An 18,533-nucleotide genomic window follows, 5' to 3' on the forward strand; every position below is an offset into this window, starting at 1 on the left:
CCTAGCACGTGATTTATAGTCAGGGAGCGTTAGAGTAATCAAAGAGTTTTCAATAGAGATTTTAAGCTATAGGAGACCTCAGATCCCCCATTCTCTGTCCCTTCCTTTCCCCCACATACCTTCCCTCCACCACCTTCTCCCTGACTCAGGATCACCCAACTTCTCTCCCCTTTTAACAGCTTCCTCGGGACCACGCTTTGCAGCCACCACCTTTCAAACCTCAGAAGAGCACTTGGGCCTCTTTTCAGAGCCCAACGCTGCATTTTTTTTTTTTTTTAAGGCAACTGTAAGAGTCACTGCTAGAGTAATCTAGGGTGGTCAGGGATTATTTTGTCGTGTTCATTGCCTCGCAGCGCAGGCAACCCCGGGAGAGAGGAGCTGAGACATACTGACCCCCATGATATAGACCACTGAGCTGATCAGTATCTGTCAATACAAGGGTTCTATTAGCCCTAAAACAATTTCCTGGCTTTCTGGAGTAATTTGTTTCCTCATTCGCGAAGCATCCAAACTACCATGCTTAAACCTATGCACAGGTTAGCATCATCACCACCACCACCACCGGGCTAGAATCAGGGCCCTATTGTGCTAGGTGCTACATAAACACAGAACAAAAAGACAGGCCCTACCCCAAATGTCTTAAACGTAGGCTGTAAGCTAAGAGACAAGAGATGGATACAGATAAACTGTCGGGGAAACAATGAGACAATATTGGTTACCATGACAGACAGTGGTCCCAGCACACCAGCAGCCTAATGGTGGTCATGGTTTTTTGGTAGGTATCGTGACAAAGGAGAGTTTTAAGGAGAGCTCAGAGGGAGAATAATGAGGTAGCTTTGGGGAGGTTTAGAAGTGTGAGGGGCAGCATAGGAGAAAGCATAAAGGAGTTTGTTTGAAACATTAGCAGGTGCGTGACGGAGGCTGGCATCATGGACCAATCGGAGGCGGCAGTCAACATATTGGTGTAGAGAGACAGATAGACAGACACTTACTTCTTGATCTCCTCTTCTACTGCATTCACTCCTTCGGTTTGAGGGTTCTGGAATTTGTTGGTGGCACTTCCGAAGTCACACAGAACATAATGGCCACGATCATGGAGCAGGATATTTTCAACCTAAAAGCATTGCACACAAAACACATCCATTTCTTTGCATTAAACAAGATTTCTCCTCATTTTCTATAGCCACAGCAACATGAATATTGCTTTTTTTAGATTCTACAGCACACTCTGACTCAAACTTTAAGGTCAGAAGGGACCATTAGGATCATCTAGTCTGACCTGCACAACGCAGGCCACAGAATCTCACCCACCTACTCCTGTAACAAACCCCTAACTTATGTCTGAGTTATTGAAGTCCTCAAATCGTGGTTTAAAGACTTCAAGGACCAGAGAATCCTCCAGCAAGTGACCCGTGCCCCATGCTACGGAGGAAGGCAAAACAACCCCAGGGCCTCTGCCAATCTGCCCTGGAGGAAAATTCCTTCCTGACCCCAAATATGGTGATCAGCTAAACCCTGAGCACGTGGGCAAGACTCACCAGCGAGACACCCAGGAAAGAATTCTCTGTAGCAACTCAGATCCCACCTCATCTAACATCCCATCATAGGTCATTGGGCATCTTTACCGCTAATAGTCAAAGATCAATGAAATGCCAAAGTTAGGCTATCCCATCATACCATCCCCTCCATAAACTTATCAAGCTTCATCTTGAAGCCAGATATGTCTTCTGCCCCCATGGCTCCCCTTGGAAAGCACACGTACTAGATAAGTTTGAAATAGAAACAGTCTTATAATAAAACGAGGGGAAGAATAGCCATGTAAACCATCAAGGCCTGTGCACACCTCGGGGGGGGCGGGGGGGAGGATGGGGGGAATCAATCACTCAGTTGTTGCTAGAACACCACCATCTTCCCTTCCCCTTCATGTCTCTTTTCATAGAATCTCAGGGTTGGAAGGGGCCTCAGGAGGTCATCTAGTCCAACCCCCTGCTCAAAGCAGGACCAATCCCCAATTTTTGCCCCAGATCCCTAAATGGCCCCCTCAAGGATTGAACTCTCAAACCCTGGGTTTAGCAGGCCAATGCTCAAACCACTGAGCTATCCCTCCCCCTTTTCATTCCCCTCAACCCCACACACAGATTGTATTGTCTCTATTAAGACGGTCAATTCTTCAGGACAGTGACTGTGTCTTAGTTGTCTAAAGTGCCTAAACATATTGCAAGTGCTATGATCTACATTTTCAATAGTGGATTTTAATGGGGTGTGCTCAACAGGAGATGTCTAAGAGGGGCCTGATTGTCAGGAGGTGCCGAGCACCTGCTGTCTGTGGGGAAAATAAAAACAAAAAATCAGGACCCTTTCAAGGTGCCTCAAGGTCAAAAATAACTAGTCATTTTTAAAAATCCATGTTTATACAAGTTCTGCATAGAAAATATAGGGTACCAAGTATGGTAAAACTAAAGAAATAACATCTGAGCACACAACGTATATACACCTTAGATCTGCTATCAGAGCCTATCAGCCAATGACCGACACGGACTCCAGCCCTCTCGAGCATTGTCTTCCCCACGAAACAGCTTGCAGAACTAGACCCATTAGATTAAGCCCAGTTCCTCAGTTTCTTTCTCAACCACCAGCTACGTTGATCACAGGATTGTCACTGAATTTTATCCAGCTTGATTGTCACGCAGGCTGCCACAAGGCCTAGCACTTACAAGTGGTATTTGATAGGCCAAAGCCATACAACTGGATACTGAGACGCCTATGATGGGCACAGGGTTTGTCTCTGGCTACTCCCAATATTTAGATATTGCCAAAACACTACGATTATCCAGGTGTCATTTCAAACCAGTAGAGTCATTGCCTTCCCTCACACTTAGCCCTTTCAACACAGATGGAGGCAGAGAAAGAGAGAAAGGATAGGCCAGGGTTTGGACACTAACCTAGGTTCAGGAGACGTCTGTTCAATTCTCCACAGACTCTGAGACACCTTGGGAAAGTCACTTGGCTTCTCTATGCCTCAGAACCCCATCTGTACCAATGGGGAGAGTAGCACTGCACCACCTCACAGGGCTGTTGTGAGGATAAATATATTAAGGCCCTGAGAGGCGCTCAGATACCTTGGGACTGGAGGACATATGGATACATAAGATATACTGCTTTAGACATCCAATGCCATTGTACAAATATTAGCTAATAAAACGGTTTGAAAAAGGGGCTTCCCTTCAAAGATGATCTAAAAAGAAAATGGAGCATTTTAAGCAACAGAAGAAAATAAAGCCTACCGCAATTGCAGCTGGGAAAGAAAAAGTGCTGGCTTGCTTAATCCATGCTCCTAACACCCCCACCCCTCCCCTGACATCCATCTGCTTTGAATAATGCTCTGTACACCGTTCTACCTAGCAGAGCTACATTAGAGTTATTCCTTATTCCAGGCAAATGCCCTGCAAACATTTTCTGGAGAGCCCCTCCACTTCAGCTTGCTGAGAATTCCTACACTGTTGTGCACTGAAGCATCTAGCAAGGTTGATTATGGTGGCACTGGGCTCTTAACATGCAGGTTTCTTCTGACCCCCTTTCAATAACTTCCAAAGAAAATAAAGCGTTTCTGATGAGAAATGTATGACTGTTGCTGACTGGTGGGCCAACAGAACGGACGGTCTGTTTCAACACCAGGCAGGAGGCGCTTTCGTTCAAGTCAACGAACTCAACAACCAGGGCCAGATTATTACAGACGCTGAGCACTGAACTCGAAATGAAGTCAGTGGGAGCTCAGCAGTTCTACCGTCAGACATTTACACTCCAAAACGGAGACAGATGCGGGAAAGCTGTGGGTTGCTTTGGCCTCATTAGCCGAGGGACATAGTCTTTGACTTTCACTCAGGGGCAGCTACTGGTCCCTGCTAATGCAGCGAGAGAAAAGGTAATGGGGCAGAGGAAGTGGGATAGGTCCGTATTTTCTTTAGTTGACAATAGGCACCTATTGCCTACGTCTCTAAAGAAAGCCATAGCTTCAGACCTTGCATGTTGCACTTAATATGGCCTAAAATTTTCAAATCTAAGTGATTTGAGGTGCTTTAATATTTGGGTACTTGACTGAGACACCTTGAAAGGGGTGGATTTTCAAAGCATGGGTGCTCAGTGCTTTCTGAACAAGGCCCTTTAAAGTGTCTCAAGCTAGGCATCCAAATATTAACACCCCCACACACACAAAAAACCCCCCACTAGTTACAGTTTAACTGTAATATTTATAACAAAACACTGCACACCACCATAGCCTGTGGAAATATTATGATTTTGGCCCACTATCACCATGGCCAAGATAATGCTTAATTATTATAGTCAAGTTTCAACAAATATACATCACTAGGCTGAACACAGAAGCCATTAAAAAAACAACAACCCGAGACAGATTTTTCTAGGTGGTGAGCTGGGGAACGGGGGAGAATAAATCAGATGCACAGTTGTCCAGCAGAGACTCAGACTGCCTAGTCACACTGCATTGGAAGTATGACATTCAGAGGATTAGTGTTACTATATTTAAAAAACAAAAACAAAAAACAAACCAGAAATCCATAATATTAGTATGCCAGCAAACAGATTCCAATTATTCCATAGCTCAATAAGGCCGAGAGAGACTGTTTAGCTCATCATCATTAGCTGAATTGATTAGAGCGGTGTTTTACGATCACCTGCTGCATCTCTGCTACAAGAGAAACAAGCAGCGCCTCTGTCAATCCAGCCTCCTCTGCAAGTCTGGAGTTTGGAATGGGCTTGGACTAAACAGAAGTATCGTTTGAAAGAGCATGCGGCTTATCATTAAAGGGAGCGTGGAACTGACCTGTGCTTTAGAAAAAAAGTCACATCGAGCTAAAGAAGAAGGGGAGGCTGAATATTGACAAGTTACACAAACAATTGCCCGTGCAGGAACTATGTAAAGCAGAGGTTCTCAACCCTTTTTCTTTCTAAGCCCACCCCCCTATAAAAACTCCACGGCTCACCTGTGCCACAGCTGGTTTTCTGCGTATAAAAGCCAGGGTCGGTATTAGGGGGTAGCAAGTAGGGCAATTGCCCGGGACCCCATAGCACAGGGACCCCCACAAAGCTACATTGCTCAGGCTTTGGCTTCAGCCCTGGGTGACGGGGCTCAGGGCCCAGGGCTTCAGCCCCATGCGGTGGTGCTTCGGCTTTCTACTTTCGGCCCCAGCAAGTGTAATTCTGGCCCTGCTTGGCAGCCCCCCAAAACCTGCTCATGGCCCCCCCCACAGGGAGCTCCAGACTCCTAGTTGGAGAACCACGCTAACACTGGTTTCAGAGTAGCAGCCGTGTTAGTCTGTATTCGCAAAAAGGAGTACTTGTGGCACCTTAGAGACTAACCAATTTATTCGAGCACAAGTTCTGTGATTGTTCCTGTCTGCTGTATAATTAATTTTGCTGGGTGTAAGCTAATTAAGGTGGTGGGATATAATTGGTTACATAATCATGTTACAATATGTTAGGATTAGTTAGTAAAGTTTCAGGAAAATGATTGGTTAAGGTATAGCTAAGCAAAACTCAGGTTTTACTATATAGTCTGCAGTCAGTCAGGAAGTGGGTAGGTGTGTGTGGGGGGGAATGGGAACAGGGAATGGGGGTGGGGAAATTGGAATCATGTTTGGCTAAGGGCAGGAATGGGAACAGGGAGACAGGTGTAAGGCTCTGTAGTGTCAGAGCTGGGAAGGGGGACACTAAGGAAGGAAACTGGAATCATGCTTGCTGGAAGTTCACCCCAATAAACATCGAATTGTTTGCACCTTTGGACTTTGGGTATTGTTGCTCTCTGTTCATGCGAGAAGGACCAGGGAAGTAAGTAGGTGAAGGAATAAGCCCCCTAACGCTGGTGATATTATCATGGTAATACTTGCTCGGATTCTCCTACCACCCACCTCTTTGGATCCCTAAAACTGAAGTTTTCAGGGAAGACTTGCTCTCTTTTAGGCATGAAGACTACATTTTCCCTAAACAGGTTTCACTGTAAAACCAGGGGGGTCTGCAGCAGAGAGATCTGAAGGAACAGAAAGCATTAGAGAACACCCAGTCCAGTCTGCAAGTGAGCCGGACGTGAACGAACGCCTCAGAACCAGGCTGGAGATACTCTTACTCAAACGGAAACTTGAAACATGTTTTGAAATGCCCGGTGGTAATAAGTATGCACCTATATCAATACACACACAATGCCAGTTATTGGATTATGTGTCAGTATACACAGTACGGCTGTAAACGTGTATCCCAAATACAAAGAGATGGCTGTGTGCTCCACAGCAGCCTGCCATCCCATTGGGAACTAACAGATTGACAAAGGACACAAGGGCTCCAACCCCACGTACAGCGCGTTTCCCGAACCTGAGGGGGTCAGGGTCACCGACACCCTTCGGGGGAGGGGGGGTTCCTGTCTTCCCCTACACTTTGGCAAGACTGGTATAACTTGCTTGTCAATGAAGTCTCATTGTATTCAGCTAGAATTGTGTTCACAATATGGAGTCTTTAAGAGTAAATAAACACATACATAGCACCTAGCTCATCACCTGTTGATCTCAAATTGCTTTACGAAGGAGGTCAGTATTATTATCATCCGGGGTGCTAGAACAATTTGTACAGCGGGGTGTTGAGAGCCATTGAACCAAACTGTAAACCCTGTATATGATGGAAACCACTTCAATCCAGAGGGTGCAGCAGCCCCCCTAGTTCTAGCACCTATGTCATTATCCCCATTTTACAGATGGGGAACTTTTAAAGTTTTCTATACGGTCATATTCGGACACCCTTACCACACTGCAATCAATGAGACTACCTTGAGAAGGACAGTGCTAAGCAAGTGGTATCAGAGTCCGGTGCACAGCATCAAATGTGACGAAAATATGAGCATCATCGTGAAGTGTCATGAACTACCAAAAACAATTCAATCCCTTGGACAGGCACCCTGAAGCCTTGCACAACACAATGGTTGACATGAACCAAAACTCCATGAGATGAATAAATATAAAGATCAGAAGGAACAATTTGATTGTATTTGTGGATTGATCCGGCTTTAAGTTTATTCCCCTTTTCTTAAATGAGGCTTCCTCCCCCTCCCTCACCCCCACCCCGACTGCTCTTCTGTTTCATTATATTTCCACTCCCCCAAGTGCTTTGACCGAATACTGTATCATCATCTGCACTGCGGCAGCACCTAGGGACCCCAGTCATGGCCCAGGGTCCCACTGTGTTACGTGCTGCACAAAAACACAGAACAGAACAGATGGTCCCCGTGCTAACGAGCTCAGAATCTAAATACGTGTTGTACCACAATGTACCTTTCACAGTTTGAGGACTGTATTCACTGCAACTGTGTACTTAGACATTTTACAGGCTCATTGCTCTTAAAGACAAAGACGACTATTTTTTTAAACTGAAAAACCCCAAAGACTGTAGTGACACTGTGGATATACAGCAGCTGCAATGGAGGTATCTGAAGACGAAATTTTCCTGGGTTATTTCAATACCGACACAATCTAGATTTCTCCAAGCTCTTTGGGGCAGGGACGGTGTTTTTGTTGCATTTATGTATTTCTGGTTGGCAACTCTGATTAGTGCTTGTAGGGGCTAAAGTAAAACTAATATTAAAAAACTTTGCGTACATGTCCCAAGGCAGAGGATGGCAGATTGTTTCCTCAACCCATGGGCGTAATCTTATCATTAAAGAGGAGCAAGGTTTCTGATGTAGAAACCTCACCGATGATCTAGTGATACTAAACCAGCCCATAGCAGTCACTTTCAATTGTTGCTCTCTGTATATTACACACACACACACACACACACACACACACACACACACGAGAGTATACAGAGAGGGAGGATTAACTCATGAATCCAGCACAGATATCTCATCATTTAGTCCTATGCTACATACTGATAAAGAGTTTGTTTATAAACAAAAGGAGTACTTGTGGCACCTTAGAGACTAACCAGTTTATTTGAGCATGAGCTTTCGTGAGCTACAGCTCACTTCTCACGAAAGCTCATGCTCAAATAAACTGGTTAGTCTCTAAGGTGCCACAAGTACTCCTTTTCTTTTTACGAATACAGACTAACACGGCTGTTACTCTGAAACCTGTTTATAAACAATTAAACAACGCTAAAGCCAAAACAAACAGCAGGTATGAGATTAGTCACTATCTAACAGGATCCTCTTTTTATATGTATTGCCTATCCAAGCTACTGGAAGAGTCCCATGGACGTCAGTGGGCTTTAAATCAGGCCCTAAAAATTGGTCAAAAATCAGAATCAGCTCACCCCAATTTAAAGCGGTCTACAACTGCATTCATTAGATTTGTTTCACGCATTTCAACCGACCGCACCATAGGTCAAATATGTTAAGTGCCCTGAAGCATAACCACACCACTTAGCTGACTGTGTCTTATTACCTGGTTCCTTTTGGTGGAAATGTTCTGTTCAGCTTCTCTACAAAAGTGGCCTGTCGCATAGAACAAACATCCGTTTGAGGCTCATGGAAAATGATCCATGAAGTATATTTGAATTTCAAACATACACATGATTCTGCTTCTTGGCTGAACACGTCATTCGGGCATTTTGGGAGTCGGTTGAGAGGAACAGGGAATGTGTGTTTTATTTCATATCACAAGGGTGGCAACTTCAAAAGCATTCCGCGTTGGCCTGACTCTGCTCCCACTAAAGTCAATGGGGGTTTGACCACAGACTTCGACAATCTTAGCCCAGCAAAACGAAGGGTGACGGGATATGACTGGTCTCTATAAATACATTCGGGGCGGGGGGGGGGGGGGGGAGAAAGAGGGAGAAGAGACCTATTTAAGCTACAGGATAACACTGGCACAAGAATAAATGCATATAAGCTGGCCATGAGTAAAGGCAGGCTGGAAATGAGAAGGATTTAAACTATCAGAGGAGTGAGGTTCTGGAACAGCCTTTCAATAGGAGTAGTGGGAGCAAACAAACTTTTTTAAATTGGAGTGCGAAACGTTTTATCAGCAGGATTATAAGACAGGTTGCTTTGGACAGCAGAGTACTGGCCTCCTTGATGGGTCCCATCCAGGCCCATGTTCTTAACAGGCATCAGAGCCAGGTGAATGTTTCTGGAAATCTCACCCCTACCCTGTGGTGTTTTGCAGCGTGTAAACGAGGGTCAGAGTTGTATGCTCAGGCAAGGTCTGTTATACAGAAAAACCCACGGGCTGAACTCTCCACTGAAAAGGTGGCTGGAATTCATGGTGAACAATTTATCTCATGAATTTTGGCAGGCTTTTTGTGACAGTTGTTCACAAATGGCTGCATAATTTGAGCAGACCTATAGACGGTTGAACATCTGGCAAACAAGGTGACTTTTCTGTTAATAGGCAAAAAATGTATTCATGAATAAATTCTCGTCAATATAAATGTTATGGCAATACAACGAGCCCCCGATCAGGAGCGAGGGCCCATTGTGCTAGGCATTGTATAGAGGGTAGACCCAGTCCTTGCCCAGAAGAGTTGACAATCGAATACGTTATTCAGACACCTCCACCCCATACCATTGGTATCTATAAGTTACCTTCAGATCCCTGTGGATTATAGGCGTTTTACACTGGTGCAACCTGGCTACCGCTTCACAGGTGTCGCAAAAGATCTGCAAGACCTCATTCTCTGTGAATCCTGTCTGCAAGCGTTGGTTCATCAGGTTCACCACCTGGCCTCCTAAACGGAGGAAAAAGCAAAATTAATTTGACCTGCACATATTGCTAAAGCACAGACCAGTCAAAAGGAGCCACCTTCTCCAAAGGGGTCCAACATGCTGGGTTTTAAACTGCCTGGTATTGTGGCACGTGTGACCTTATGGGCCGAGCATAATCCTGGGAACAAGAAACTCATGAGTTCCAAATCCACTTTGGACAAAATCTCTCCCTGTGGCCGTCAGCATCTCACTTAAGCAACCAACGTAACCTCCTGGTCCATCGGTAAAATCAAGTGTCTTATGTACCCTACCTGTCAGGAGGCGCCACATGGAGAATTTATGTTTGGAAAGTGATTTGAGAGCGGTTATTGATTTTCATCTCTAATATTTAAAGTTTCCACAAAGCGCCCCCACTCCCAAATCTACACTAGGAAAAATAACTGCAATATTCAAACATGTTTTTGATGCAGCCATGTTCTTTTCTTGCCTCTGTAGACATAAAACCCCCACCAGGTTAGAGAAATACATTTTAGTCATGCATAGTTTGGGCTAAGCCACCAGTTCTCAACCTTGCTAGACTACTGTACTCCTTTCAGTAGTCTGATTTGCTTGCATACCTCCAAGTTTCACCTCACTGAAAGACTACTTGCTTACAAAACCAGACATAAAAATACAAATGTCACAGCACACTATTACTGAAAAAACTACTCACTTCCTCACTTTTACCTTATATAATTATAAAATAAATCAATTGGAATATAAATATTGTACTTACATTTCAATGTATAGTATATAGAGCAGTATAAACAAGTCATTGTCTGTACAAAATTTTAATTTTAGAGCCTTGAGAAAGCGACAGAGCGAGAGTGAGTGACCCGTGATTTCTGGTGCCTCTATTTGTGTACCTGTCCTTTGAAAGTCTGGGTACTTCCACGTGTTTTGAGTTGAGCACCCAAAAATCACCAGTTACTTTTGAAAACCTTGGCCATAAAACTTGTAGCAAAGGAGAAGCGTCATTTAAGTCATAAATATCAGAAGGTGTCAAAACCTGTCTAACACGAATAAACTGCACAGCAGTGGCATTAAACTCAGTTTTAAACTGTTCGCGCTTATATCAGAGAGCGATCTCCGCATGTGGAGGCAGAATGACGGACGTCATGAGCTCTCTTTGCCAAGGAGGAAAGCAGTGACGAGAGGAAATCTAATATTTTTAAAGAATTCTCTAAAACGTTTAGAAGCATTTGCCACCTCGGCAAGCTAGGCATTTTCAGTACAATTGTTTTCATGACACTGGAGGGCATCTGGATGCGAGTCTTCTCCGTCCCTATCATCGTTGCGGGAAACAAAGCCTCAGCCTTCCCTCTAAGCCCTATGCAACAGATGTCTCTACAGATCTAACAGATGTGTAATTGCATCCATCTCTCTCTTGAATAGCACACTGGCAGATTCCTTTTCAGATTTGTGGTAAGCAAGTCTTCATAGGAGTCTCACTGCTTGACAATGCTCATGTACCTCTCTGCCTGACCTAGGGGGTTATTCCGGAGGCCTGAAATCAATATTGTTTATACAAAAAGTTACTTTATTCACCCCTCCCCTCTGTCTGGCACTTCATTTTAATAATGTCCAGCCCATTGGAGGCTTTGATCTATCTATGGTTAGAATCATTTGAAGTTGGGGAATCTGGAAACGGACTCATACACTGTATCAAAATGTGACTTGCAGGAAGGTTCATACACAACATTAAGCAAAGGAGAATTTCATTGGTTTAGTCTGGTGGCCTCGGAAGCCTGAGGTTATTTCATGTGGAAGCAGCAGATGGAAATAAAACACTGAGAGAATCATTAGGCCTAGCAACGAACATCTTTGCCAATGGAAGAAGGTGCCAATGGAAGCAGTTCTATATTCTTATTCTCATGTATAATGGAGACCTATTCATTTTATTGTGGGACAGGATTCTCGACTGGCTTGGTTACCAATTATTCGCTGATGCCAAGGAAGGGTGGGGCCTAGCAGTAGTTTTCTTAAAGAAAATTATTATACAAGTGCCTTGACAGTTTCTAAGATGGATGCTTGTCTCAATGAGACACACAGTGAGCGAACACTTACCTCGGCAAAAGTCCATTAGAATCAAGACTTCCCACACATCACCACTGCTCACAGAGTTTATACTAGAATCAATGTATCCAACAATGTTCTTGTGTCCGGATAGATCCCTCTGTAAGAAAGGACATGTTCAAAGCACACAACAGCCAGGTATACAGCAGTTACATTTTAACAGGTTGATCTGTACAGTACAGACTTCCCAGCGTTGACCTGTCTAGTCCCTGTATTAATGAACAGGTCACTTTGCATTTGGCACCACACAGAAAAAGTTAATCAAATGTCAGTTCAGCCTTGGTTGGTTTCCTGTCCGGTGAGACTTAGGGCAAGAAGTCTTCAACAGCAAGTCACTCAGCCCCCTGAGCAATCTGTTGTGCCTCTACTCAAGAGGCGTGCCCACGAGAATAGCTTGATCCAGATTCAGGTCATCTCGCTGATCGGATGCTCCATGGTGCATAACCTAAAGCAAGCACTTCTATCTGCACAAGGCAGACTGTGCCAGCAATAGCCATTTCTAGAACGAGCTGCATTTCCTCTTTGCCCTTCCCAGATTAAACTGCAGGTGATTAAACTAACAAGTTTGACCTTTTAAAAATGCAGCTCTCTTCTGTAGAATGACCGTAAAATGGCTTTTGGGGGGTCCTACCTTTAGCTGTTTTTTGCAGCTTACATGAGATGCTTCTTTCTAATGCCCAGGTTGGCAAACATGCTGGGGATGCAACAGCCAAGGTGGGTTCTTTCCTTCTTGCGCAACCTCACCAGTAATAAAGATGCTTCACATCAAATTTGGCCTTCACTTGCTTCTGTGCAACCTTGTTACCCTCAGCGACAGCTATTTGCTTCCAGGGGTTAACACAGATGTAAGTGAGGGCACAAATTGGAGACCATGGGGTTGCAGGGTGGCCCTGCCATTGGAACTTGGTTAACGAGTCCACTGATGATGTGCAAGCTAGCAGAGAATCCAGCTGGCTCTCCCAATGCAGTGTCAGTTCTGCAGGTCTGACACAAAGTAAGTGTTTCACATGAACAGATAAAACAATGCAGAGAAGGAGCAGACCTGTTGAGTAAGGCACTACTCCTTTTACAGTTGCTTTTCAGGTTTGGCCACACTAACGTGAGATCATGCAGACAGTTTTGTTCCACAATCAAGAGAAGGAAGTGGACAAATAAAAAAGCAAGCAAACCAACTTTCCGAGTATAAACTGGAAAAAAAAAATCTAATACAAGATCAAATCTTAGCTGTGCCCCCAGATTATCATCCGGGGCTCAGAGGAGGTCTCTTTGAAAGCTGTGCTACATCGTGTGGTGTGGTAACTCCTGAGACTCATGTTCAGAGTCACAGCCGTAAAAGTTTCAGAGTAACAGCCGTGTTAGTCTGTATTCGCAAAAAGAAAAGGAGTACTTGTGGCAGCTTAGAGACTAACCAATTTATTTGAGCATGAGCTTTCGTGAGCTACAGCTCACTTCATCGGATGCATACTGTGGAAACTGCAGAAGGCATTATATACACAGACCATGAAACAATACCTCCTCCCACCCCACTCAATAAATTGGTTAGCCGTAAAAGTAATACACAAGTTACTACAGAGAACGCACACTTGCTACTGTTGCAGGTAAGGGATTCTATCCTACATGTCCCTTTTCCAAGGCTACACTTGATTTGAATTCACAATGGAATAAGGCTCAAACTTTTAGGGCAACTCAAGGAAAAAGCAAAAAAGCCTTAAATTGCCATTTCAGAAAACTTTAGTGCCCAAGCTGTTACGTTCAAATCAGGGCTACGAGGCCCAGATGGAGGTCCCTGGAAGCAGCCCCGCCCTGCACACAGAAACACCCTCTGAACTTGTGTTTGGATAATGCAAAAAAAATAACTAACCACCCTATTTAAATTAGGTCTGCAACGAGCCTACAAATACGACCAATTGCTTTTAATATTCCGGACTAGTGTTCAAGGCCATTACAGACAATTACCTTTGTAATAGCTACTCAGCATACGCATTTTTACTAGACAACATCCATATCAACATTTGAACCAACTCCAACCCTGAAGGTTAGGGGCTGCTCTCAGATTCATCTCTACTTGGATGTCTCCCATTCAAATGCTGATCAAGTTCAACCGTACAAAGCTCAGTACTGCTAGCCTCCAGTGTTCAGAAACATTTGTCAAACCTTGAGTTCCCTCTAAGCTGCATGACCATCAAGAGCCGCCTCTCCCCCAGGGAGAGGTGCCTCTCCCCCAGCCCCGGGCGGCTGCGGCAAGAGAGGGCTGGGGGAGGAGTCCTCTCTCCCTGCTGCAGCCCCAGGGCAGCCTGCACCCCAAACTCCTCATCCCCAGCCCCATCCCAGAGTCCACCTCCCCAGCTGGAGCCCTCACCCCAACTCTGAGGCCCCCCTATACCCCTCATCCCCGGCCCCATCCCAGAGCTCTCAGCCCCCCACCCCTCTGCCCCAGCCCTGAGCCCCCTCCCACACCCGGAGCCCCTCAGCTCCACCCCGCCACACATCACCTCCATATTGGTGCACGTAACAAAATTCATTCCACATAGATGTAAAAAAATTAGAGGGAACATTGGTCAAGCCCCCCGCCTAGATCCCCAAAAATCAGGAGGTGGGCTTAAAAAAATTCCATGAGATTTTAGAAATAATTCTTTAGTTCTTTATTTGCTTTCTGGGTTTTGAAACTTTAGGATTCACATGTTCAAACAGCCACAAGGGCTAGAAACTTACTTTGAAAAATGATGAAAGCGGAGATTCTCACTTAAAATCACATGACTCCAAGAGCGCTCTCTTTTTTATTATTTATTTTAAGAGTGGAAAAAACCCACAAATATTGCAAGACTTGTGATAAAACTAGGAGAGTCAACCACACTGACAGATCACAGCCCCAGATGACATGCTTTTCCATAAACACTTCAGGACCTTTAATGCAGCATGACTTACCATGATCTGAATCTCTCTTTTGCAGACTTGCAAATCGTGCTCATTGTTGACGTACATTCGTTTCAGGGCACATTTCATCCCATTGTTAGTCCTCACCAGAAACACGATAGCAAATCCACCTGCAAGAAACAGCTCATTCAGTAATGGAGAAACGCCTTGATCCTTGCTTCCAAGCCTGGTCACTTGGCTTCTAGCTGTTTTCACAGCCTCCTTGGTGTACACGGAGTAAGGAGGGTATTCAGCAGCTCTCCTCAGCGCCTTAGTGACAGTATCTTTGGTCAGCCCAGCACCGCAGCCTTTATCTCTACTTATATGGTTATTTCAGGGAAATAAGCATCGGAAGGGGCAAATTTTCAATTAAAAGAAATCAAAGTCAAGAATATACCGATAGCAACAAGCAATTATGCGAGTTACTTAGCATGCCACATGGTCTTTTATTGCACCATTAGTTTCCATCATAGAGAGGAAATCTGGACTATAAAACAACAGCATTGCCTTCTACAGAAGCCAGAACCACAAAACATCCATGGCCTTCACTAAATGCCGCAAGCGGAGCGCATTTACAGCTTTTGAAGCACTTTTGCAAATTGCATTAGAAGCCCAATTCCTGCCACACGGAACACAAAGCAATCTCCTGTGCATTGTTGGAGGGTATTGCTTTAAAAAGCATCACGCAATTCATTCTGTGGTCATGACTATTAGCAAAGTCATGACCCCTACAACCTACACAGCTGGATTATGAGGAAAGCCTTTCATCTTTATTACCAATGCTCACAAATAAGAGGCCAGTACTGCTTACTTGGAACACTCGACAAGATTAGGACGACTAGAGCATTCTCTCATCAGAATTCTGAACCTGGCTTTTAGAGATCAACATAAATTTGGACACCGTGATTCCAGTCGCCGTCAGTGCATTGTTGAAATGATACACAATGATTAAAAAGGAACACAGCAGCATACTCAAAACGACAACGTAACAGCAATGTGTGGACATTTCTTTTTGCTTAAATTATAGCTGACATTTCCTTACAATATCTGAGCTACTAGTAATAATGTGTTATTGGACATTAACTCAGTATCTCCTTTAGCCCATCCCAAGAGAGATCAGGCTCCCAATGTACTTGGGGCTGTACTTAGTACAGAAGAGACCATACATGTCCCCAAGAGCTATGATCTAAACCAGGGGCAGGCAAACTTTTTGGCCTGAGGGCCACATCGGGTTTCCAAAATTGTATGGAGGGCCGGTTAGGGGAGGCTGTGCCTCCCCAAACAGCCAGGCGTGCCCCCGCCCCCAGGACTCCCACCCCATCCAACCCCCCCTGCTTCTCGCCCCCTGATGGCCCCCCAGGGACTCCTACCCCATCCACCACCCCGTTCCCTGCCCCCTACCGCCCCATCCAACCCCTCCTCTCATTCCTGACTGCTCCCCCAGGACCCCTGCTCCATCCAAGCACCCATTCTCCCTGTTCCCTGACTGCCCCCCCACCACCCAATCAAGCCCCCCCCTCCTTCCTGACTTGCCCCCCAGGACCCCTGCCTCCATTCAACCCCCGTTCCCCACCCTGACCCCATCCACACCCCCGGTCCCCCCCCGCTCCCAACTCCCCTGCCCTCTATCCAACCCCGCCCTGCTCCCTTGCCACGCTGCCTGGAGCACTGGTGGCTGCCGGCGCTACAGCCGCACCACCCAGCTGGAGCCAGCCACGCACCGTGCAGCACAGAGCACAGCGTCAGGCCGCAGCTCTGCAGCCCTGCCGCCCAGAGCATTGCGCCGGTCACGCAGTGAGCTGAGGCTGCGGGGGAGGGGGAACAGCTGGGGGTTAGCCTCCTGGACCAGGAGCTCAGGGGCCAGGCAGGAGGGTCCCGCAGGCCGGATATGGCCCGCGGGCCATAGTTTGCCCACCTCTGATCTAAACAGAGAAAAGTGGAAGAAAGAGGGGAAAGACAGTATTGTGGTTAGAGCGCTAGCTGGGGTTCAGGCTCCTTGTGTGATCTTGGGGAAGTCCCATTGTGCCTCAGTTCCCATCTGTCAAATGGGGATAATAGTAACTTTCCCACCAATGAGGTGTTGTGAGGTGTCTGGTGACTGGGCCCCACACAGGGTATCTAGATTATAATCATACCTAGATATTTGTTAGTTATTAACCCCATTTTACAGAATGGGGAAACCAAGACACAAAGGGTATGTCTGTACAGCAAAAAACAACTCTGCAGCTAGCCCGTGCCAGTTGACTCAGACTCACGGGACTGTTTGATTTCGGGGAGAGTCCCGGAAGTCTACACAGCAATGAGAGTCCTAGAGCCTGGGCTCCAGCTGAGCCCAGACATGTACACAGCAATGAAAGTCTCAGTCGAGCCCGAGTCAGCAGACCCCTTCCCATTCCCACCCAGTGCCTCGATCACAAAACCCCAATGTATTGATAATGAATTCCTTATAATATATCCAATTAGCACATGTTCAAAGCATTCATTTTTGTGGGTTCTGGGGGTAGCAGGTTTGGGGGTGGGAGGAGAAAGCAGGCCTTTTGATACAATTACACCACATAAGTGGACATGCTAAGTACAGAACTTATACTAACATTATTAAAAAAAAAAAAAAAAAAAAAAAAAAATCATTCTTGGTTACAGAACCACCTGTGTAGTAAATTCCCAATCCATTCGCTAAAACATTCCTCCACGTTACTGTGGCTCTGAAGTAAAAAACACAACATTTGAAAGGATAAACAATTCAAGAATTAAAATTTCATCTAATCTAATGGGGATTGGGGGAGCAACATAATCCTCATCGCAAGCCCAATTAATAAAACCAGAGAACTAAGAGTTTCATCACCAATTTTGTCTTTGTACAGCGCCTACTACAATGAGGGCCTTGTTCACGACAAGGGCTTCTAGGAGCTATGGTAATATAAATAAACCAACCACCACCGATGCTACGTGTCCCTTTCAAAAGAAGCTAGCAGAAACATTTGCTTTATGCATTCTGGAAGGACTCGAGAACTCTCCTCACTTGGATCTTGCACAGTGCGCGGTTCACCCTCGGGTTGGAGCACAGAGACCGCTTTCATCAGTCATGTGAAACACAGGTCCATCGACCGTGCCTTGGAGTCTTCAGGTTTCTTCTGGGCAGGGAAACCTCTGGTCATTGCTCCTCAAGAAGGGACCAGCAGGAATGTACTTTTCAGTAACAGGCTCTGTAAGTAGCAGCTTGGGCTGACCATCCTGGTTCTTAGAGGGCGTTTTCACCAACATGTGCGGCTTTATTGATAAGCTAGTGATCTGAGCACACCTCCCTGTGGGCCTGCAGCTCTAATCCTTCACAGATGCTAAATGGATGGCCTTTCATGAATGGAGACAGTGCTGGTGTGACCTCCTCTGCCAACTTCAGTTTGTGAACTCGAATAAGATTCTACAGCCCCAGCAAAAATCTGGAATCTTATGGGGGAAGCCAGGAATTTAAATTCATCGCGAGGACACCTAAGACAGCCTGCCCCTTTGAATACACTCTAGAATGGAACCCAGGCTACATTGCTTTTTGTTCTGATGCCATGGACATTTTAAGTACCAAGCCCATGAAATCACTTACCTTGGACTTATCTCCCCCCACCTCCCCAGACCTTACCATAATAAGGAAGGCAAGGGAAGGATACTTTACTTCCCCATCAAAGACACAGTTATAGTTACCAGCCCCGTGTGAATGGCATTTTTAAGGCCAAGAAGCCAACCAAATACACTCTCAAAAGTGACAAAATCTGAACCTGTTCAGACTCCAGGGTCATTAATTTATTTGCAG

At 45.4% G+C, this 18,533-nt stretch overlaps 1 protein-coding gene across 32 annotated transcripts in view; it reads right to left on the reverse strand.

Annotated features, from left to right (window-relative positions):
- AAK1 (AP2 associated kinase 1) overlaps nt 1–18,533 on the reverse strand; it is a 126,703-nt gene that overhangs the window by 59,034 nt on the left and 49,136 nt on the right. For all 32 annotated transcript variants that reach the window (XM_043536359.1, XM_043536358.1, XM_037886541.2 and 29 more), the window contains exons 3-6: nt 14,744–14,862; nt 11,810–11,918; nt 9,584–9,726; nt 993–1,114 (exon numbers count right to left, since the gene is read on the reverse strand). In XM_043536359.1, coding sequence (XP_043392294.1) covers nt 993–1,114; nt 9,584–9,726; nt 11,810–11,918; nt 14,744–14,862 — 493 coding nt within the window. The remainder of the gene's footprint in view (nt 1–992; nt 1,115–9,583; nt 9,727–11,809; nt 11,919–14,743; nt 14,863–18,533) is intronic.

The sequence above is a fragment of the Chelonia mydas genome, chromosome 26 (genome assembly GCF_015237465.2).
Source record: "Chelonia mydas isolate rCheMyd1 chromosome 26, rCheMyd1.pri.v2, whole genome shotgun sequence".
In the NCBI taxonomy this organism is placed as follows: Eukaryota; Metazoa; Chordata; order Testudines; family Cheloniidae; genus Chelonia; species Chelonia mydas.